The sequence below is a fragment of the Macaca mulatta genome, chromosome 10 (genome assembly GCF_049350105.2).
Source record: "Macaca mulatta isolate MMU2019108-1 chromosome 10, T2T-MMU8v2.0, whole genome shotgun sequence".
Taxonomy (NCBI): domain Eukaryota; kingdom Metazoa; phylum Chordata; class Mammalia; order Primates; family Cercopithecidae; genus Macaca; species Macaca mulatta.
The window spans coordinates 4,322,408-4,345,830 of NC_133415.1; the positions used below are offsets into that span (position 1 = coordinate 4,322,408).

Here is a 23,423-nt window from a genome sequence, read left to right on the forward strand (position 1 = left end):
ACATGCAAAGGGAGAAACACCAGCAAAGTCCCCTGCCCTGCGCCCCACAGGCAGGCAGCTTTCTCATGAGGGAGGCAGGGGCAGGGCACCTTCTCGAATAACAAGTGGACACAGGGGACCTGCTTCAGGCCCACGAGAAAGGGGATTAAGTCCTGAGGTTGAAATGCCAACCTTCACCCGGTCGAGATAAATTCTACTCTGGAAGACAGGGAGAGAGGGAGAGGGACAGCCCACGGAAGGACATTTGGAGCTCACGAGGATGCTGGGGCCATACTGATCGTGCTGCCAGCCTGAGGCCGCTGCTGGATCAATGAAGTATTGGCATGATGCATGGCAAAGCTGCCTCGCGCAGGCACGGGGCCACCCCACAAGTGTCACCGCCGAAGCTCCGCGGCCCTCCCATTTCCTGACAGCCAACAAGTGAGAGCTTCAGGCACAGGTTCCAGGAGCCGCTGGCAAGTCCCAGCCAGAAGAGACCTGCCAAGTTCCCACAGGGGACAGATGAGAGTCCTAAAAACCAATGTCGAAAAGCCACAGTCCCATCTCAAGCAGTATGTCAACTCCGCTGCCCAGCTGGAATCACCTGGAATTTCACAAAGGCATCTGGGAGTGAAAAGCAAAACCAGCACCCACAGGTGGCCCTTTCACGTGGGGCTGGCAAACCCTCGGAATCAGCCTCCCGCTCTGGTGCTGGGGCCGCCTCTGCAGGGCTGGCTCACGTTCCTCTCAGTCCTTGTCCCCAATAGTTTAGAGGCTCCACCCCAAGCATATTAAAATGCAGCCAGACTCCACACTAAGTCTATTTCTCCTTAGAAAAACATGGAAAGATCTGTATAGTTTTGCTTCGAAATTATTCAGCTGCAAGTAATTCGTTTAACTTAAAACTGGCTATGGTTCCTAAGACGTCCTTGTGCACACGTGGGAACCGCTGAGAAGTGACAAATTCTAGGCCACAATTTATGTTCAAATGTCATCAACTTTATACGAATACAAAGTTGAACACTTAATGAAGTGGATAAGCTGTTATATTTTATAGGCGTCACCTAAACATTTGGCTACTTCGATTTTTTGGAGTTCGTTATTTTCCATGTTCCAAAGAGCACACCCGGCTCCCTGAGACCGTGGTGGCCGCCCTGTCATGAGCTCACATCCAAGCGAGCCCTTCAGTGAGGCTGAAATCTCCAAATGAACTGCATGTCCACCCCAGGGAGTTCAAGGCCTTGGTTGGAACTGAAGTGCAATGGCTTGGTTTCAGTTATGTTCAAAGGTGCCATTTCCGCGGACACTCGGGGGTTTCCCGCATCCCGGGGAAGCAGCCCGCCTTCAAGCCAATGCAATGGGGGAGCAGGAACCTGCACCTCCCAACCTGCTGTAAAAGGTGGGGCCATCGCAGCCTCCCCCAGAATTTGGCGCAGCAACCGTGGCAGACAATGACAGGCTGGGAGCCGGGACAGGACTCCCGACACGGCCAGGGAAGAGGAAGAAAGGCCACGCGCACTGGAGAGAAGCAGGACACAAGCAAGGAGGAGGCTCATGTCCTGCGGCTTCGGAGGCGCAAGTCAGTTTGGGTAGCAGGCCAGGGAGAACAGGGTGGGGCGGTGCAGGGACAAAGGCCAGGCAGGTAAGCAGCCAGGGGGCAGGGGGCACGTGCCCACAGTCCCATGGCAGAGCTGGCTGCTGAAGGGTTGCAGGCAGGCACATGAGGGGATCAAGCATACATTCTAGAAAGCTCTCTCTGGCTGCATTCTGACAGGTGGATCAGAAGAAAGCAGGAGTGGGAACAGGCAGAGCCAGCTCCTGTGACAGTCCCAGAAGAACGGGGTGGCACGGGGCCAGAAGAGGGTTCAGGAACGTGGGGTGCAACCGCCAGGCCTGACGACCAAGACTCGAGGGGAATCCAGGTACAAGCAGACCCCATCTCTTCGGGCACCAAATGGGAGCTCCTAAAGGTGGGGTGGGGGCTGCAGTGTCTCCCAGCTGGTTTGGTCACAGCCCTCAAGGATGTATGTGCAGAAACTGAGGGAGGCGCGAAGAAACCGGCAGCACCCTGCACCCTTGCCACGCCACCATTACGGTACTTTAGCAAAGTATCAGTCTGAAATGAATTGGGAGAAAATCTAAACTGGTCTTCCGCACAGAGAGTTTGGGAGGTGCTGCCACGAAGTGGCCCCACAGACGGGCTGGACTAAGCCCCAAGCGCAGCTGGGCTCGGACAGGGCGGGCGCCCCGGGACTGCACACTCACTTCTGGCTCCCACGTGGGATCGCTCTCAAGGAGGCTGCAGACCCCAGGGGCCTCTGCGAGAGAGCCGAGGTCACTGTACACCGATGGGCAGACGCTCTCCTTTCTGCTGAGAAGGGGCCTGTCGCTGCAGAGGGAGGCAAGACGACCAACGCCAGGCTCCAACCCCCACTGTCAGCAGGGGTGGCCCTGACATGCTCCTGCTTCCCCAGGCGGCAGGGCCCCATCGCACGGGCAGAAGCCATCTACTCTCCTTGCTCCAGCAGCAGGGGCAGACGCTGGATTTTTACCCCCACATGGAGTCACAGATCACACGGAGCCCACAGGGGGCAGGGGGAATACCTAGGAGACCTGCTGAAGCTCATCAGTGACAAGACTTGGCAACTCCAGAAGGGCTAAGAGTCTTCACCAAGAGGTGACGGCACTCACCAGGGTGAAACTGCAAAAAATGAGACTTACGTATCCTGGTGAGCAGACACCACAGACACGCACCTGTCCCGGTCAGCCAGGCCCACACGCACACACTGTAAATAAAGTAACGCTCTCTTCACTCTGCTGATGTGCCCGTTACTTGCCTGCCTCACACGTACTGTCAAGTGTGACCTCATGAAGACTCGGGCATTTTGAGGACCTGGGGCCCACCTGCCTCGGACGCAGCACAGAGCCAGTTACACCGTCGCCAGGAGCTTGCCCGGAGTCCACGTGACTGTCCGTGGCTTAGCCACAGTCATGGCCACTGGGTCCAGCAGGGCCGCTGGGCTTGGGTTCCAGCTGCTCTTTCCCCAGAGAAAGTGGCATCCATCACAGAGAGGGATGATTTAATAAACACACAGATAATCTGTGAGCAGAGTCATGGGACAAAAATCGATTTTCTGCAGCCTTGTGCAGGACTCCATTTCTCTTCTTTGGAAAGTGCCTTCATGAGTTAAGTTCTTAAAGGAAAAATGATCACAGCACACCTGGGGACAGCAAGGTGCCCAGACCTCTCCCTGGAAAACATCACTCAGGGAGCCTGCTGGGGGGACCGGAAGCCAGTGACAGAACACGGAAGGACCGGCTCCCCTCCCTCCCCCGGCCACTCCTGATTCTCCACCATGGGGCTCCCCGCTGGGAACAGGTGAGGAACTGGGGAAAATGTGGAGCAGATGGGTGGGCAGAAGTGGGGGGGGGAACGGGTGGGGCGGAGGGGGGGATGGGTGGGCAGGAGGAGGGGAACGGGTGGGGCGGAGGGGGGGACGGGTGGGGTAGGTGGGAACGGGTGGGCAGAGGGGGGGACAGGTGGGGAGGATGGGTGGGGTGGAGGGGAGATAGGTGGGGTGGAGGGGGGATGAGTGGACGGAGGGCGGATGGGGGATGGGTGGGTGGGAAAGGTCCAAAACCCTCACCTCAGGGGGCTCCACAAGGCTGGGCCAGGATGGCTCAGGGGAGAAGGTGAAGACCACTTGCCCCGAAGAGAACCAACACAAGGCACTTGCCACAAAAGCAGGCACCAAGAGCGCCACATCCGTGAGCCCCGGTGCGTGGATGCCCACTCCCTGTGGCCCCCGCCCCTCCTGCTACCTGGAAAGTGCTCAGCACCTGCCACTCACATTCTCTCAGTGAAGTACAATGGGGCGGATGTTCTTTCTCCACACACGAACGGGGCCGCCTTCCCCGACAGCAGTGGAAGAGCCAGCTGGCCGCAGGTGCAGGCAAGAGCCTCTCAAATGAAGACTCTCACTGCAATAATGAAAGCCCAGGAGGCCTATGTCAAAAGAAATCCAGGCTGGGTACGGTGGTGGCTCATGCCTGTAATCCTGGCACTCTGGGAAGCCAAGGTAGGTGGATCACCTGAGGTCAGGGGTTCGAGACCAGCCTGGCCAACATGGCAAAACCCCATCTCTACTAAAAATATTTTACAAAATCAGCTGGGCATGGTAGCACACACCTGTAATCCCAGCTACTGGGGAGGCTGAGGCAGGAGAATCACCTGAACCCGGGAGGCAGAGGTTGCAGCGTGCCAAGATCACATCAGTGCACTTCAGCCTGGGCAACAGAGTGAGACTCTGTATCAAAAAGAAAGAAAGAAAGAAAAAAATACAAAAAAGAAAAACAATCGAAGCCAATTCCACATGAGGCAAGGAGTAGTTTTCCTTATCACTAACCAAGAACTTTCCACTTGCAAAGAGAGAAAGGGTTTGTTTTCCAGGGATCAAAAAAGACCAGGATTAATTTTTCCCCTGCCTGGTTTCCTGAGACCCCGAGGGTGGGTGGGTGTGCATGCACACGTGTGTATGTGTGTACTGTGTGCACCCGTGCCTGTGCGTGTGAAAAACTGGTAGCTCTGAGCCCTCCTCTGTCCATCATCTCATCTCACCCTCCAGTAGCCCTAGGAGTGCAGTGAGCAGACGCCGCCATCTGCCCTTTCTGGATAAGAAGTTCAGAGATGTTCCAGAACTCTTCCCACTCACAGTCCTGCCCACCCTTCTGGGTCGGTGGAGGGATTTTCCCGGGCGTGCGCACCCGGTAGAGTTAAGGCAAAAGGGCCACCCTGCCCTTGGCATGGCTTCCCATCCCAGGAGGTGACCCCCTGCCAGGCCTTGAGGCCTCCAGCCTGACGCTTCCTAGAGAAGCTAGTGCCAGGGGTCACTCCCTCCGCCCTCACTGGAGGGCCTGAGCCGCTAGAGCGAGAGGCACTCAGTGAGCAGATGACACGTGGACAGGGAGAGCCGCCCCCCCACCAGGATGCAGAGACCAGATCCTGTGGGCCCCCGGCGGGCCCACCTGCCGATGGCCGCATGCTGGCCTCCGCCCAGTTACAAGAGGGAGGTGTGGGCCGCCTCCGATACTGTTTTACAGGACAGGGCTCAGGAACGGGGGGAAGGGGATCATGGAGTCCCTGTCTTCTGCTGGCCTGAAAAGGCTCCATCTTTCTTAAAAACATCATCACCTGGCCAGGCACAGTGGCTCACGCCTGTAATCCCAGCACTTTGGGAGGCTGAGGCAGGCAGATTACCTGAGGTCAGGAGTTCGAGACCAGCCTGGCCAACATGGTGAAACTCCGTCTCCACTAAAAATTCAAAAATTAGCTGGGTGTGCGCCTGTAGTCCCAGCTACTCAGGAGGCTGAGGCAGGAGAATCACTTGAACCTGGGAGGTGGAGGTTGCAGTGAGCCAAGATTGTGCCACTGCCCTCCAGCCTGGCCGACAGAGCGAGACTCTGTCTCAAAAACACCAACCAAACAACAACCAAAAAAAACATCGTCACCTTCCTTTGTGTTCCCACGTGCTCTGAGTGGGCACTGCCCTCTGGCAACTGACTCTCTGGACACCAGGAGAGTCACTTGTACTCAACCATCCCAGGATGCCCGACGTCAGCTGCTCCAGGAGTGCCAGCTGGGCTCAGGCTGGGGTTGGTCTGCCGCGTGCGGGTCCCTCTCCACAGCAGCCAGTAGGGAGCCCTCAGCAAGGGATATCAAAGAGATGCTGGCAAGTTCTTGCAGAGTGGCCCAAATTTCTCTTGCCTTAATTGAGCCACAGAGAAAAAGATCTCATTACTTGTTTTAAAGATCCCTGCAAATCACCCCAGAGTCTCTCCCAACAATCCTGTTCCTTCATCTTAACTCACACTCCATCTTCCCAACCTTTCGTCATTTACTCCAGGAAGAAAGCTATTAAACTGTGTATCCCAAACCCCACTTCACCCAGAAACGACCTGAACCTTCCAATTCTACCGCATTATCGTAACGAGAGGTATAATTTAACAAGGAGGGCCCATTTTTTGAAGTATAAAGAAGTTACCTGCTGGTGTCACCGTGTGAGGACTAGGAACAGAAGATGCTCTGGGTGTGTCAGGCCTTCCTGCTCCCCTGGGTCTCCAGGGCACGCCTCTTAGCTGTGCCAGCTTCTCAGAAAGCCCCACCCCGGGGAACAACCGAAAGTATTCTGGAAGACACTGGGAATCCAGTGGGCTCTCTGGGGACGGTCGCCCTCCCTGAAGTGTGAGGAGGAACCCAGGGGGGTGCGTTTGGCCATGCCGGCGGCAGACCTTGGGGACTCGATGGGACTGAGATGTCGCCCCTCGCCTGGGTCTCTGCAGGGCCCTGCCCCATGGGCCTGGGGCAGGAGTGTGGTCACTGTGCTGGCCACACCTGGTCCCCGTGCTCACCCTAAGCGTGAAGGCTGCCTCCCCCGCAACCCTCTGCAGGTCCCTGCCCCTCTCTCCTTTACAAGGCTTGTCCCACCCACGCTCCTTCAGCCTCTGTGTCCCCGCTCCCGCCTGGCCCAACCTCTGCAGGTGCCATCTTTGTCCTTCTCTGTCCCCTCCAGGCCTCTGCCCGCCTGTCCTCCCAATGGCCCTGTGGCCAGCACTGCTGCCTCAGTGTCCTGCACGCCAGCTGTGCTCAGACTGGCGGACCTCAGTGGAGCCCAAACTCATTGCCTGCTTCCCCCACGGGCCCCTCACTGCTCCTGAAGGCCTGCTGCTCCTCCACGCAAGAAGCCCCCTGTCTATCCCCCTCACCCTGTGGCCCACTCCGCAAGCCCTGCCTCTGGGACCAGCTCACCTCTTCCATGCCCCTCGGTGCCACCTGTGGCTGAGAGGGCAGCACCCCATGCCCAGTTGATTTGCCAACTCCACATCAGGCATGTTTTAGCTCCGACGTGTACAGAGGCACAGGCAGGTCCCCGCCCCACAGAGCTTCCAACTGCATGCTCATCCCAGGCCCAGGTCAAGAAGAGACAAGGTCCCAATGCCTCCCAGGACATGCGCCCCTAGGCTGGCTCGAGGGCCTGGCATGGGTAGCCTGTCCTCCAGGCGGCTCCCAGCCCTGCTTCACTCAGGGGTTTGCTGTCCTCTTCCCCAGCTTTCCCACAAGGAAAGCTCTGCTCCCTCTTCACAGCTGAGCCCAGGTCCCAGCTCCCATGGCGCCCTTCCCTCTGAACCCTGCACAGCACCACCCCATCCCCAACCTCTGTGCATTTACCCTGTGGCTCCTGCAGCAGGGATGCAAATGCTCAGCTCAGGCGTGCCCTCCCCCACTGACCCGAGAGTCCTCTTCTCTCTCTGCCACTCCCACACAAGGACCCCTCTTCGGGGAGGCCTCATCCGGCAGTGAGCGCACCCACCATGGACCTGCCACGTGCCTAGCCGTCGTGAATGGTGTCCTCTTTCCTCAGTTTCACACTGTTGCATCAGAACATGGGAGGCCGGGGTGTGGGCCCCCAAGAGCTTCTGTTCAAGAATGGTCCAAAGAGCTAACACCACATGGCCACACAAGCCCCACACAGCAACACAAACCTGATCTCACGGCACGCATGACCCTGTAAACCCCACACTTTCACACACGCAGCAACCCGCACACAAAGGCACAATTCACTGAACAGATTACTTTTCAATTGACTCAATTTTGTCTTTAAAATGTCTTGAAACAATAGAGACGGAGACAACGATCTTTACTTTGGCATTTCATGACATTTGCTGCTCCCAGTGAACGCAGGATGAAAAAGAAACCCGTATGAAGCCTGTCGAAGGCTACTCACCATTGCAAGATGAGTCCCATTTGACAGAGACATGGCCCACTGCCACGGGCCGTTCTGTGAGCCGATGGGCAGGCTGAGGCCTGACAGACTCATTAACTGGGTCCTGGGTGTGAGTTTACCCGTGACTCAAGGCAGCAATGGACTGGCCCAGAAGGATGCTGGAACCCCAAATGAAAGCATGCAGAAAAGCACGCCGGTTAGGACTGGTGTGTACAAAGCCATCCTGCCGGCCAGCAATCACCCCTTCCATTCCTACCACACACCAGGTGCTGTGCTGGATGCAAAACCACGGCTCGAAACCCCCAGTAAACACAACAAGGGGGCTTCACAGGTGAGGGGCCTCCGGCAGGAGTCTACGCCTTCCTGGAGAGAATGGAGGAAGCGTCACCCAGGAAGCAGCTGGTGCTCTCTGTTTCCATGCCAAAGGGAAAGGTTGGGTGGCCAGGAGTAAAGCCAAGCGATTCCACTCATCTGCCCCAAAGTCTTGGCAGACGGAATCTCATAGGAACACCCCTCAGCCTCCTGGAAGGGCTGAGACCTCATCGTCATTAATAATGTGGTTGTCTCAGGTAAGAAAAAACTAGAAATGATAAATCTCCATGTGCAAACCCCGTCTTCTCTCCGCCTCCTTCCAGGTATAACTCTAAAGCTGCCATTGATCTTTAAAGCAACCTTTAATTACCCTGAGTCCCCAAAGTCCAAATAAGCCAAGGCTCGAGCGAAGGAGCGTTTGCTTTGAGGCCTCTCATGAAGCAAACGAAGGGGACTCCAGGGTCTGCAGCCGGAGGGGCTGAGCACACCCTGGCACCAGCTTCCGAGGCCAGGGGACGGGGAGGAGGGGGGCCTCGCTGCTGCCTCTGTGCCGTGAAGCCCGCCGGAGTCTCTGCAGAGCACAGGGCTTTTGCTGCTGTTGTCTTTCCTACTTTGTAAATCACAGATGCCCAAGAGAACCTGTGATGTCTTTATTGCTTGTCTCCTTAGCAAAGATCCCTGAAGTCTGAGGACAGCAGCATTTAGGGTGGCCTCCTGGGGGCAGTGGGTGACTTCCAGACTCATCAGGTGGCCATATATGGGATGAGAGCACCTCCAAGTAGGGGCTGGGCCCAGGGGGCCAGCTGGCCAGCTCAGAGGGTCTCAAAGGTCATGGACTAGAATTTGGTCCCACTGTGCACACAGATCCTCGCAGGTTACTTGGAAATGACCACACCCAGCCCCTCCTCTTTGATGGGGACACTGAGGACCCTAGAAAGACGCCCAGGCCCATGAATGAAATGCGGCCCTTACGTCATCTATGGGCAGGACTGGGCAGTTCAGGAAACCTCATCATGGTGGCTGAGCCAAAGGGAATGCACAGCCAGCCTCGACGGCACTTTGTGCAGCCTGGGAGCTGGGGTGACCTGCAGAGTCCACCCACCTCTCTCTTCCCACAGCCCCTGTGACCCTCTCACACTCTCGTCCCCAGTGCCCCTCATGTGTTACCCAGGAAGCATCTGGTAACTAAGTCTCCACCAGACAAGCAGGGCACGCCTCTTGCCTTGAAGGCCATGGGCGTGTGTGCCCTGTGCGAGTGATGTGTTTGCACATGTATGTGTCAGCGAGCTGAGGGGACACCTGAGGGATGGACACGGCAGGACACCTGAAGGGCAGGCACGGCAGGTCACCCGAGGGGTGGGCACAGTGGAGCATCCTAGAAGAAGTGCAGAGAACCCACAGCCCTGCATTCTGAGCACCAGCTCCAAGCCGTGAACCTCCCAAAGCAGTGGAATTCCCACAACCATCCTTAACGTGGGAATTAACCCTAGTGAGAAAACCATGTTGACACATATTGAAAAGAACATGCAAAATACCAAAAAAAAAAAAAAATTCAAACAAGAAAATAAAATATCCATAACTCTACTAATGAAAACTAAGTCAGGCTAGCACACCATGGTTTGTTTCTGTTCGGTCTTTCTGTCCATGTGTGGAATAGAAGCAAATCTGGGATCATTTTTATCTGTATTACATATGCCGATATATATAATTTCAGGTCATGCTTTTCCTCCACATAGAAACGCACTGAAAACATCTTCTCCTTTCAGTAAATATTACTTGAAGATATAATTTTTGGTAGTTATGAAACATTATAACCAGTCATGTACCATAATTGGGGTAACTGTACCCCGACCGCTGGATATGCAGGCTGCTGCCAATTTGTTTTTCCATAATTATAAACAAGGAGAATTACTGGGTCGAGGAAAGGCTCTTGATATCAATTATTAATAGCTCTCCAGAAAGGCTCTGTATCACACCCCTCGTGAGAATGAAAGAGCGTGCCTGCTTTACGCCAATTTCATCCACTTCCAGGAGGGCCCTCGCTAAAAGCATCGCTTATTTCAGAGAGCGTTTCTTTCCATTTTCGATTCTTTACTAATGATTGGAAGAAACACTTACATTTTCTGGACAGCTACATAAATTCTCGTGTGGGTTTCTGACTGCTCTGATTGTCCTCATCCATTTTCTATGAGGACATTTTCTTTTTATTAGTTATTTGTGTGAGTTCTTTGTATATTAAGGGTATAAGCTATGTTGTGAATGAAGAACCTTGTCAACTGCCTCTGAATTTGGTTTATGATGTTTCTGGTACACGGATATTTACAACTTCTACGCTGTGCTTAAAACGGGCCACTCTAGAGCAAACTGGCATTTTCTTGGGCTAGGCATCTGGGGCTCTCTGGCCATATTAAGTTAACTTGTTAGCATTGGGTTTTTCAGACATAAAAGTAATGTAAATTCTAGACCTAAAAGAGTGAGAAGGTGGGCTGGGGCCACGAACTTTCAGAGGAGACTTGCTTTTATTCCTCTTCCCTTCAGAGCTAAGCGTCAGGCAAGCAGGAACCTACGAAGGCCATTCTGTCTGTCTGTCCTGGTTCACTTGCTTGGGTTCAGGGGTCCTGACTTAGACAAAGGGTCTCTGACTCACATCCACCTGCTCCAGCCCCAGGCCTTCTCCCCTGCCCTCGGCCAGGCTGTTTACACCGGGGAGCTGGCCCCAGAGCAGGAAGCAGCAGACGCCTTCAGGGCAAACACTAGTTCTAGGGCTGGCTTAGTCCTCTGAAGAGTCCATGAACTTAAAAAGCATTTTGTTAATATCCATGTTGTGTGTGCGTGTGTGTGTGCATGCACACTGTATGGGGAGAGGACAAGGAGCCTTCGCTGAACGTTTGTTCATCACATTACAGAAAGAGAAGAACAGTCCTGATCTCAGTGGGGCTGTCTCTAGCATTTCCCTAGGTACTGGTGGTGGTTGATTTAAAATGTTCTTTAGCATGTTAATAAAGTATTATTTTAGTTTTACTTAAGGGTAGAGTTTTCTATTCATTAAACTCAGGAAAAGCTACTGAATCTCTTAACATGTGACTGAGGGCCTCTGGTTTACTGATGGGATACTTTTATTAATAGTGCAAGCCGGACAGAGTTACAGGTGTACTGGCCTGATCTCTGAGGCTAACTCTAGGCTGGCATCCCGGAGCATGGCTACGTTCCGGTGGTATTTTTATGGGATATTTTTTATTTTATAATATTGATGAAGGCGGGCCTCATGAATGAGATGGGTGCCGTGAAGGAGGCTGATGGGAGCGCCCAGCCGTCTTGCCCTCCTGCCTTCCACCACGTGAGGATGCAGTAACGAGGTGCCCTGGACAGACACCAGAGGCAGGCGCCTTGATTTTGAACTTCCAGTCTCCAGAACGGTGAGAAACACATTTCTATTGCTTATACATTACCCAGCCTAAGGTATTTTGTTATAACAGCAGGAATGGACTAAGACACTCCACGTATGTGGAGGGAGAACCTGGCCGATGTGGGATCCTGCACAGAAGTCACCGATGATTCAGCTGAGACAGGGCGCTGGGAGCCACGTGTCCGGTGGGCAGCTCTGTGAGACACAGGGCCGAGCCTGCTGCTTCTCTCCGGCAGGACAGGTCACACAGCGTAAGGTTTTTAGAAACTGTGAACAAACTCACTAGGAAGACATTTTCTGGCCTTAAGAATCATATTTAAAACCACGACTTTTGGCGATGTTTGGATTTACTCCCAAATTATAAGTCTATACAAGTTTGGTTTTTTTTGTTTTGTTTTGTTTTGTTTGAGATGGAGTCCTGCTCTGTCACCAGGCTGGAGTGCAGTGGGGTGATCTCAGTTCACTGCAACCTCTGCCTCCCTGGTTCAAGCGATTACCCTGCCTCAGCCTCCCGAGTAGCTGGGATTACAGGCATGTGCCACCACGCCCAGCTAATTTTTGTATTTTTAGTAGAAACTGGGTTTCACCATGTTGGCCAGGATGGTCTCCATCTCCTGACCTCGTGATCCACCCGCCTGGGCCTCCCAAAGTGCTGGGATTACAGGCATGAGCCACTGCACCTGGCCAGGTTGGGCTTTTCTTAAAGCTTGAGGCAAATTTAGCATTTTTAAAGTATGTGTGTATAAATGCCTCTTTTCTAACACAGAGGAGGACTACGTTTTCACCCATCTATCTTGGTCCTCCTTACTGGAGGTCTGCCTATTTCACTAGCATTTTCAACTGCCCCTCTAAGATATACTTAGGAATTCTACATAAAAATCCTATCTTCTAATGTATTTGTTTGCTTTTACTCATTCATTCTTTTATTGTCTTTATCATAAGTTGTCTTTAGTTTTCTATTTTTAACTTCTTGGTTAAAGGCTTAGTTTACTTGTTTTAATGTTTTTAAATAATGAAAGCATTGCATCTTTGAACCTGTTTGCAAGCCCAGCACTGGTACATTCCTTGTGCTTTTCAATATCCTTCAGTAATTACAGGGTCATTTCCATCTCGACCCACATTATTTTGAAGGGGGTTCTTTAACATCCAAATGCTTGGTTTTGTCGTTTTAACTTTATTATGATCTAATTTTAAAGGATTATGCTCAGTGAACAAAGTTTATGTCATTGCTGTTTTCTTATTTTGGAAATGTTTATGGCCTAGGTTGAGTGATTACTTTTTGTAAGTATTCCATAAATACTTAGAAAGAAGACGCATTCTTTGTTGGTACAAATTCCACCCAGAACTCCTAAACCACTCCTTTTTTATGCCATTCAGATGCACAATCCTCCTTATTTATTTATTTATTTATTTATGAGACGGAGTCTCGCTCTGTCGCCCCAGCTGGAGTGCAGTGGTGCCATCTTGGTTCACTGTAACCTCCGCCTCCCAGGTTCAAGCGATCCTCTTGCCTCAGCTTCCCCAGTAGCTGGGATTATAGGCGCCCGCCAGCATGCCCGGCTAATTGTATTTTTAGTAGAGACAAAGGTTTGGTCGGCTTACCAAAGTGCTGGGATTACAGGCGAGAGCCACTGCGCCCAGCCCCCCACCCTATTTTTAATCCAACTAAATACGCTTAAACTTTACTCCTGTGGTTGCTTCACTGAATGTCTTTGTATGTTTTATACAGTTTTAAATTCAAGTTTAATACGAAGACTGGAAAGTGCACAGATCACGGCCTCTACAAGGAGGCTTCCGACAGAGCTGGCGCTGGGCTCCTGTGTTCCCAGGAGCGTCCTGCCTTCCTGGCTCCTGCGGCCGCTGCCAGACCCGTGCTGGGAGAATACCACAGTATGGAGTGACTCTCTCTGCTCGATGCCACGGTGTGGGGTGACTCCCCCTGAGATGCCACGGTGTGGGGGGACTCTCTCTGCTCGATGCCACGGTGTGGGGGGACTCCCCCTGCGATGCCACGGTGTGGGGGGACTCTCCCTGCGATCCCACAGTGTAGGGGGACTCTCCCTGCTCGATCCCAGTGTGGCGTGACTCCCTGCTCAGTGCCATGGTGTGGCGTGACTCCCTGCTCAGTGCCATGGTGTGGCGTGACTCCCTGCTCAGTGCCATGGTGTGGGGGGACTCCCTGCTCAGTGCCATGGTGTGGCGTGACTCCCTGCTCAGTGCCATGGTGTGGGGGGACTCCCTGCTCAGTGCCATGGTGTGGGGGGACTCCCTGCTCAGTGCCATGGTGTGGAGTGACACGATTGTTCCTGCTTCCTCCGTGCGCCATCCTGCCCCATCCCTGTTCGTCTTTTTATTTGTATGGCTCATGGCTGCTTATGTTCTAGCTGCCAACCCACCCTCGGGGCTGAGTTCACCAAATCACTCCACGATGCAGAGCAGGCTGTTACAAATCCACTGTTACGGGAAGGCCACCCCATCCTCTCTTTGCCTCTCTCCCCCACCGGCTCCCCTCTCCCCCATCTATCACTTCTATTCCCTGGTCCCTGCTCACCTGCCGACCCCCGCAGAGCAGTCCCTTCATGCACCTGCCCCTCCCAACTTGCCCTGCCCCTCACGGGCAGAATCTGCAGCACGGGGCCTGGCTCAGGGCGAGGGTTCCAGGGGCATTCAGTGAAGGAATGAACAGACCGGCTGAGGCTGTGAAGCCCAGGGTCACAAAGCCAGACTGAGCCCCTCACCCTGGGCACTGCGCACACCTGTGTGTCTGTGTGTGTTCGGCTTCCCGACTGAGCAGCTGGCAGATGCACAGAACTCAGTCCCAGAGCCAAAGGGGACAAAGATGAAGGCTCCCAGGCTGGGCAGCTTGGGCTGGCACCCGCTCGTCCTTCCCATGCAGCCCACCCAGCAGCTGGAGCTCCCACAGAGACGCAGGGCCTGGGGCCAGGTGGCTGCGGACTGCCCGGAGCATGCTTCCAGAGCAAGGGCCTCAGCCTTCCACGATGCTGCTCTGCCGCCTCCTCGCCGCCTTCACCAGCCTCCTGGGGCAGGCAGCCACCACGCTGGAGGAAGCTGCTTCTCCCAACGAGGCTGTCCACGCATCAACATCAGGCAGTGGCGCACTCACTGATCAGAGACATTCACAGACCTCTCAGCTGTCGAGGCCCCCTCAGAGAAGGTTCCTGACTTCATGGAGGTGCCACACTCTGCTCACATACAATTAATTGCTTTTTCTACTTAGAAAAACGACTCTGCCAACTGCCATCCCCACTGTGTCTAAGCGGCTTGCTTACTTTAAAATTAAAAACCACAATGGTCCCAGCTCCTGGCGGGTGCTGGGGTTTCCAACCTCACGAGGCATTCCCACTTCTGGTGGGCACCTCCTGGACGCTGGCAGAGCACAGTCGATCCCGTGTGGGCGGCCTCCTCTCAGCCAAGCCCAGGGTGAGGGCAGTGGGGCTCCAAGGAGGGGAAGCTGGCGAGGATGAGGGCCAGCGGGCATAGGGCGGCCTGCAGGGGGGTTGGCAGTTGGACCCCCAGTCCCCTGGGAAGCCAAACTGAGAGGTTTAGACTCGGGGGGTAAAATGGATAAATGAAGATTTTCTGGGATGGCTTATTTTCTAATTTTACAATGCTGTGCTTATTAATCAGCAAAAGATCCCAGTAATGCCGACATCAGGCGCTTAAACTACACCCCCAGCCGGTCAGAACGGGCACAGGACATGGCTCAATTCTGGTTTAGGGCTCCATCCACGAACACCTGGGCTGGGTTCCATCTGCTAGGCCAGGCCCTGTTGGCAGCTCCAGGCCTCAGCACGACCCTCACCTGTCTGGTCTCTCCTGGAACGGAGATGAAATGGGGCAGCAGGACCTCCCTGGCTCCTCCCAAGGCTCTCGGAAGGAGCAGGGATGCTCGGAGCCACTGACGGGCACAGAGCTGGGGAACAAAAGGCTGCCAGCTGTGGAGAGCACTGCCCTGGGGACCCAGGACCGTCCCTTTAGTTGAGAGATGAGGGCCTGGAGAAGGCAGAGTGGTGAAGCGTGGCTGACCCAGCCGGCTGGTGCAGAGTCTGTCTGGTTCCCACTTCTGGGGTCTTCCGTGCTGCACCCAGAGCCCTCTGCTGGGTGAATACTGGGCAGAAGGACTTCCCAGCCAGCACCTCGGAGAACAGTGGGTATCACCCCGTGAAGGGGCCAACAGTCCACAGGGTGCTCGGGACGCCTCACAGAGGAACATGTGGTGTGGGTCAGGGGCTGGACACTAATCCACAGGGAGTCCCACAGGTAGAGCACGGGGCCCAGCAGGGTGTGCCTCTGATGAGTGGGGTGCAAGGAGGGCTCTCCCACTAAGTTGCCAGGGACTAGCTTAGTGAGGTTAAACAGTGCGTCCCCAGTCACACAACTCCCAGTGGCCTGGCTGGAAGGGACCCCAGGCTGTGTGATTTCTTGCCCAGCCCTGTCCCTAAAGCATCACAGTCCAGGTGCTGTGAAGAGGGTTCCAGGGACCAGAGGTCACGTGCCGCACCCTGCAGGGGTCGCGCTGCTGAGGGGCACACTGGCCCAGGGAAGGTTCCGCGGGGAGCTTGTCACACAGTCACATCAAATAACTCATAACTTGGGCAGCATTTCCACTGCCGTGACCACATGACCACTGCCAGGCTCGTCTTCTCAGCTAGACGAGCTTTCAACCAGCGGGAGGTGAGCGGCGCAACGCAGGCAGCGCTTCTCAAAACTCTTCCACAAATAACCCTGTGAACTAAAATTTAATAAACCTCTCTCCTAGTAGAAAATCAAACTCGGGTTCTTTTGAAAGGGCATTTACTTACTTGAAAATCTTTTTCTTCTAGTATTTCCTTCCTCCATCTCACGAGAAAAGCAGCGCACACGTACAAGTGGAAATGAGAAAAGCCCTCTGGTTCAGACTAAAAGAGAAAAAATAACCAAGAGAGAAATTGTAAAGTGTGATCCATGAACATCACTGCAAGGGTATCTGCAACAGTCAGGGTTTATCTAGTCAGGGTTCAGAGAAAACCAAAGCTTGTGTTGACGTACTTTTACTTAATGCCTTAATATCAAAATTGTCAGCTCATTAAAACAAACACCATTTCCTCTTTAAGTACCAGCAGGCTGATAAACAGCAAGTGAATAGCAGACCAAGCTTCAGGCAGCCTCAGAGGCGGTTGTTCACTCCTCTCTTGCACAGACAATAGCCAAAAAGCATAAGAGACAAATTCAACGTGTGCTGGTGCCGTGCCAGGCACAGAGTCTGCTCCTCACAACGGCGTGTGAGGGAGGCCTCCTCCCACTCCACAGATGAGGAAACAAGGCTGAGCCCAGGCCAGGCCCAGTCAAGCCGGAGATCAGGCACTGGGCCCAGGGCCACCACCTGGTCCGGGTCTCCCTGGGAAACGAACAGGGAAGTGATGCTGATCGGAAGCCACAGATGTGGAAGGACACGGCTCACACCCCTCAAATCACCACCCATGTCTCTCTCTCCTCACTGTCATTCAAACGTGCCTCCCTGCTCCCCCTTCTTCAGGTAGCTACCCCTTACTCATCCCGGAAACCCAGGACCACTGTCAGCTCCCAGAGACCCTCCCATACTGAGGTGCGGGGCGTGCACACCTTGGGGCTGTGGTATTAGTTCAAGCACACACGGCCAACTGCAAAGACTGAGGGTTCCCAAAACTCCAGTTCTTGGGGTACCACCTTTACTTTTCTGCCTTGCCCATGCAACATCTGTAGGACTACTGTCAATGGTTCAGTAAGTAAACAAATCAAACGCACAGTGCATTAGATGGTGTGCTATGGAGAAAACAAGGCAAAGACTGGGACGAGGAACAGCAAGGGGGTTTGTCTGTGAAGAGGGGGATACCACTTTAGTAAAATGGTCAGTCACCTAAGGTGACAGATGAGCAAACATTCAGAGAGAAAAGGCGATTATTATTATTATTATTATTATTTTCTTCACTGAGACGGAATTTCGCTCTGTTGCCCAGGCTGGAGGGTAGTAGCATGATCTCGGCTCACTGCAACCTCCGCCTCCCGGGTTCAAGCAATGTTCTTGTCTCAGCCTCCTGAGTAGCTGGGATTACAGCTGCACGCCACCATGCCAGACTAATTTTTGTATTTTTAGTAGTGGGGTTTCACCATGTTGGCCAGGCTGGTCTTGAACTCCTGATCTCAGGTGATCCACTTGCCTCAGCTTCCCAAAGTGCTGGGATTACAGGTGTGAGCCACCGCCCCTGGCCATTTACACACATGGCAGAGAAACATTCCAGGTAAAAGCTACAGGAAGCACAGAGACCCTGTGGTTAGAGGCTGCCTAGCACGTTCCAGAAATAGCGAGGAGACCAGCACAGCTACGGCAGAGCGAGGTGAGCAAAGGCAAGCGTTGGCAGGCACGTGTGGGGTATAGATCCTCGGGGCTCTGAGCAGAGAACGACACAGGCTTCAGAAGCATCCCTCCGAGTGTCATGCTGACAATGGATGGCACAAGGCAGGGTGGGGAGAGGCAGAACCAGGAGAACCAGGAGGCAGGTGAGGGGACCATGGTAGTCAGAATTCAAGAAGGGCTAGTGACTCGGGTCAAGGGGGAGCAGGGAAGCTTGTGGGAAGACCAATTCGAGATGTATTTTGAAGGTTTTACAGAAAACCTACACCAACACGTATGAGAGATCTGGGGTAGGAGAGAAAGGAACCAAGGGCCACTCTGACAATTTGAGCCTCTACAGCTGGAAGCGTGAAGCTGCCAGTTCCTAAGATGGGGGAAGGTTTGTGGAAAAGGCTGTAGGAGACAGTGATTTGGTGGGAAGGCCCGTGAGCTGTTCTTTGGAACTACCAAGTTTAAGACACTTGGGGATCCAGGTGGAGATGCCAGGGAGGTACACGGACACAAAAGACCAGAGAGTGACCAGTGATTTGGGACAGAAATAAACACCAAGGACTAAACCGCCCACAGGAATGACCAGAAAGCTGGGGCCAGACCAGAGAACATGAAGAGGGTGCATATTCTAGAGTTCTTGGATAGAGTGCCCTGCATATGTCCACTAGATAAAGTTCATCAGCAGCGTTGGTTCAAGTTTCCTATAAATCCTGTGGTTTTGTTTTTTTTTTTCCATCTACTTATAATCTATCAATAACTGACAGGTATGCTTCAAAACTCCCATTATGAGAGTGAGTTTATGTCTTTCTCCTAATGGTTCTGCCAATCTTTGTTTTCTGTGTTTGGAAGGTATGTTATCAGGAGCACACGAATTCAAAATTGTTTTCTCTTCATGGTGTACTGAACAGTATAAATACTTATGACCTCTAACCTTACACAGGGCTTTTGCTCTGAAGTCTCTAGTGGGGAGGAAGGAGTCTAACTGACTACAACTATGTATCAGTTTTTGTTGGGTAATGTATTTTAAACAGCTCTCCTGAGGTATAATTGTTATATAATAAATTTTACATACTTCAGGCTGGGCGTGGTCGCTCATGCCTGTAATCCCAACACTTTGGGAGGCTGAGACGGGTGGATCACAAGGTCAGGAGATGGAGACCATCCTGGCTAACATGGTGAAATCCTGACTCAACTAAAAATACAAAAAATCAGCCAGGTGTGGTGGTGTGCGCCTGTAGTCCCAGCTACTTGGGAGGCTGAGGCAGGAGAATGGCGTGAACTCAGGAGGCGGAGCTTGCAGTGAGCCGAGATTGTGCCACTGCACTCCAGCCTGGGTGACAGAGCGAGACTCCATCTCATTTAAAAAAAAAAAAAAAAAAAAAAAAAAAACTTTACATACTTCAAGTTTACAATTTGATATGTTTTGATATATGCATACACCTGGGAAAACACCATCACAACCAAGGTAGTGGACATATCTATGGCTCCAAACGTTTTTTTGTGGCCATTTGTAAATCCTCCCTTCGAGCCCTCCCAGTCCCAATCACCGACTTACTCGTGTCACTACACATTAGCTTACATTTCCAACACTTTCAAATAAAGGGAATCCTATAATACACATTTGGTTTTGGTCTAGCTTTTCCACATAGGATGATTACCTTAGATTCACCGTGACATTGCATGTACCAATCACTCATTTCTATCAACGCTGAGCAGCACCCACTGCATGGATATACCACAGTTTGTTCATCCATTCGTCTGCTGAAGGACTGAATTGTTTCTAGTTTGGGGCTACTATGCAGAAAGATGCCATGAACATTTGTGTACTCGTCTTTGAATGGACATAGGCTTTCATTTTGCTTGGAAAAATACTTAGGAGTAGAACAGCTGGATCATATGGAAGGAGTATGTTTACCTTTTGAAAAACCTGCCACTAGTTTTGATATAAATCTTTTATCAAATACATGCTTTGCAAATGTTTTCTCCCTGTGCCTTCTCTTTTCATCCTCTTAACAGTGACTTTTGAAGATCATGGGGTTTTTGTTGTTGTTGTTGTTGTTGTTGTTGTTGTTTTTGAGACAGAGTCTCACTCTGTCGCCCAGGCTGGAGTGCAGTGGTGGGATCTCGGCTCACTGTAACCTCTGCCTCCCAGGTTCATGCCATTCTCCTGCCTCAGCCTCCCAAAGAGCTGGGACTACAGGCACCCACCACCACGCCCGGCTAATTTTTTGTATTTTTAGTAGAGATGGGGTTTCACCATGTCAGCCACGATGGTCTCAATCTCCTGACCATGATCCACTGCTTAGGCCTCCCAAAGTGTTGGGATTACAGGCGTGAGCCACCGCGCCAGGCCAGATCATGGGTTTTAAATTTTGATGAGGTTCAACCTAGTACTTTGTTCTTTTACAGATCATGCTGTTGGTGTCTTATCTAAAAAATCATTGCCTAACTCAAGGGCACAAAGGTTTTCTTCTACAAGGTTTACAGTTTTAAATTTTACTTTAGATCTATACTCCATTTTGAGTTAATTTTTGTATATGGTAAAAGGTATGGAAGTTCATTTGTTATTTGTTTGTTTGTTTTGAGATGGAGTTTCATTCTTGTTGCCCAGGCTGGAGTGCAATGGCATGATCTCGGTTCACCGCAACCTCCGCCTCCCGGGTTTAAGCAATTCTCCTGCCTCAGCCTCCTCAGTAGCTGGGATTACAGGCATGCGCCACCATGCCTGACTAATTTGGTATTTTTAATAGAGACAGGGTTTCTCCATGTTAGTCAGGCTGGTCTCAAACTCCTGACCTCAGGTGATCTGCCCACCTCGGCCTCCCAAAGTGCTGGGATTACAGGCGTGAGCCACCATGACCGGCCTGGAAGTTCATCTGTATGCACATGAATATCCAATTGTTCCAGCAATTTGTTGAAAAGACTAAACTTCAGCTAGTGCTAGCCCTCCCTTATGTCTTCTTTTTCAAGGCCGTTTTGGCTATTCCAAATCTTCTGCATTTCTGTATAAATTTTAGAACCTGTTTTGCCAATTTTTACAGAAAAGTTTGCTGGGATTTCTGACTCATGACCATAGTATAGCTTTTAATCCATCTTCTGACTCATGACCATGATATAGCTCTTCATTTAATCAGATCTTCTTTCTCTTTACCCGTGTTTGATGGTTTTCTCAGTAAAGGTCTATTATTCTGTTTTTAGATTTTCCCTAACAAGTTCATATTTTTGATGATATTGAAAATGGGGTCCTGAAAATCTTCATTTCTGTTTGTTGGTAGTTGTTGGTCTCCCCCCTAATCTTTATTTCCTTATATTTCTCTTATAACTAGCACAGCACTGGGTTTTTAAACTCCAGTCATGCTTTCTAACCGAAGAGCTTGGTTCCTGCTGGCTGTGACTCCTGACGCATTCAGGTTAATTCACATGCTCTCGTTTAGAACTTTCTAACTGTTCTACTTTTTCTATCATTTGTCTTTCTTGCCTACATGTGGACTAATCTACTTCCCTCTACATTCTAATGCCCCAACCCCAATTAATCAGGAAGTTACTGAATTGTTTCTATTATTTTAATAGGCCCTCTACAAATTTTAACATGTATATTTAACTTAATGATCTAAAATGAATTATCTTTATTCTCCTCCCAAACAACACAAAAAATTAAGAGTATTTTAATTCTAGTCATATCATCACAGCAGCACCACACACTGACCTAATCTTCCCTAGCTATGTACTCGTGCTTTCCAGAATTTCAGTTCTATTGTGACTTTTTTTTTTTTTTTTTGGTTTGGTTTGTTTTTTGAGATGGAGTCTCGCTCTGTTGCCAGACTGGAATGCAGCAACGCAATCTCGGCTCACAGCAACCTCCTCCTCCCGGGTTCAAGCAATTCTCCTGCCTCAGCCTCCTGAGTAGCTGGGACTACAGGCGCGCACCACCACGCCCAGCTAATTTTTCCATTTTTAGTAGAGACGACGTTTCACCATTTGGCCAGGATGGTCTCGATCTCTTAACCCCACGATCCACCCGCCTCGGCCTCCCAAAATTATAAATGGAGATCTTCTTTTTGTTCTTTTATACATCAAAGTTTGTTTAGAGTCTTTCATGACTTTACCTATTTTTTTTTCTCATTATTTCTTCTTGCACCTAGACCTTTCTTTGGAAATTATTATCCTTCTTGAAATTCAACCTCTAGAAGCTCCTTTAACGAGAGGGTCTTTTGGTTGTAAACCCTCTCAGATTTCATTTGTCTAAAAATGTCTTTATTCTCATTCTTGAAAGATAGTTCGCTGGATATACAATTCTAAGTTGACTATTATTTTAAAAGATGATACTGCATTATCTTCCAGCCTCCACTACTGAACGCTATCAATCTATTTGTCATTTCTTCATAAGCAATCTAACTTTTCTCTCTGACTGCTTGTGAATACTTTCTTTGTCTTGGACGTTTTGCAGTTTCCTTGTGATATTTATTCTGCTAGAGATATTGGTCCTTCTGAATCTGGAGAATAAGTAGTTTTCATCAGTTTTGGAAACAGTCATCCATTATCTCCTATCAAACATCCATCTGTACCCATTCTCTTTATTTTCTCAGAACTCTGATCAGATAGAGTTGGGGTCTTTTCATTCTATCCTTCGTTTCCTTTAGCCTCTCTTTTTATATCTTCCGTCTCTTTGTCTTTCTGGGAGAAGTACTTTCCTCAAATCTCTCTTCTACTTCATTAATAATCTCTTCAACTGTGTCACAATTTGTTTCACTTATCTATTACGTTTGAACCTTGGTTATTTCTTCGGACTTGCCTTGTAAATTGATAGTTACTCCTCCTCCTTTCATTCAATATCTTTCTTTGTATTATTTAAAATGTACAAGCTTATTTTTATAGTGCATCTCAGATAATTCTAAAATCTCTGTAGATCTCTTTCTGCAGTCTGTTTTCACTGCTGATTCTTGCTCCTGGTGGCCCACTTCCTTGACTTCTCCTGTCATTATGCTCCTTAGAATGTACATCTGTTGGAATTCTTTGAGGCTTTTCTTTTTCGGGTTGGGGGACTGTATTTGCTTCTCTAGAGCCTGAAGGCATTGTTATCCCAGACTACATTAAACCAAATTTTTAGCTTGCAATTTTTTAGGTCAAATAAGTAACATGAACTAGGGTTCCCAATCCATGTGAATGTAGGATTGTAGGTGGAAATTCTGAGGAGGGGGAGGGTTCTTTCTTCCTCCTTTAACCTGGCCAAGGCTAAGAAAGGCAAACACAAGCACCTGTTTAGACTCTGAAAAAAACAATCCCCAGGTTTTGACTCCTGCCAGTGGCTCATTAAAATCAACTCACAGATACCCCTGGGTAAAGACCAGCTTTGATGTTGCTCCCCTATCTCGCTAGATTTGTATTTTCTCGAGATTTCTGGTCTCTGATAGTCTCACCTTTGTGGTTATGTTTTTTAAAAACACACCAGCATTATTTGGTGTATTCACACAAAAAACAGAAGGGCCTTTTGCACATCACATTCACCATACCACCTGAAAGGGAAGGCTCTGTCCTATTATTTTTTTTTTTTAATCCACTCATT

At 50.9% G+C, this 23,423-nt stretch overlaps 2 protein-coding genes across 3 annotated transcripts in view; one reads left to right on the top strand and one right to left on the bottom strand.

Moving 5' to 3' along the window:
• Positions 1–23,423, bottom strand: part of TBC1D22A (TBC1 domain family member 22A) — a 416,627-nt gene that overhangs the window by 37,949 nt on the left and 355,255 nt on the right. For both annotated transcript variants that reach the window (XM_028827584.2, XM_015150588.3), the window contains one exon: positions 16,302–16,397. In XM_028827584.2, coding sequence (XP_028683417.1) covers positions 16,302–16,397 — 96 coding nt within the window. The remainder of the gene's footprint in view (positions 1–16,301; positions 16,398–23,423) is intronic.
• On the top strand, positions 14,310–15,038 carry LOC114670334 (uncharacterized protein UNQ6126/PRO20091). Its single transcript, XM_077949320.1, is given in 4 exon segments — positions 14,310–14,609; positions 14,612–14,684; positions 14,687–14,856; positions 14,858–15,038. Coding segments are annotated over 4 exon segments (474 nt in total). The 5' UTR covers positions 14,310–14,444; the 3' UTR covers positions 14,924–15,038.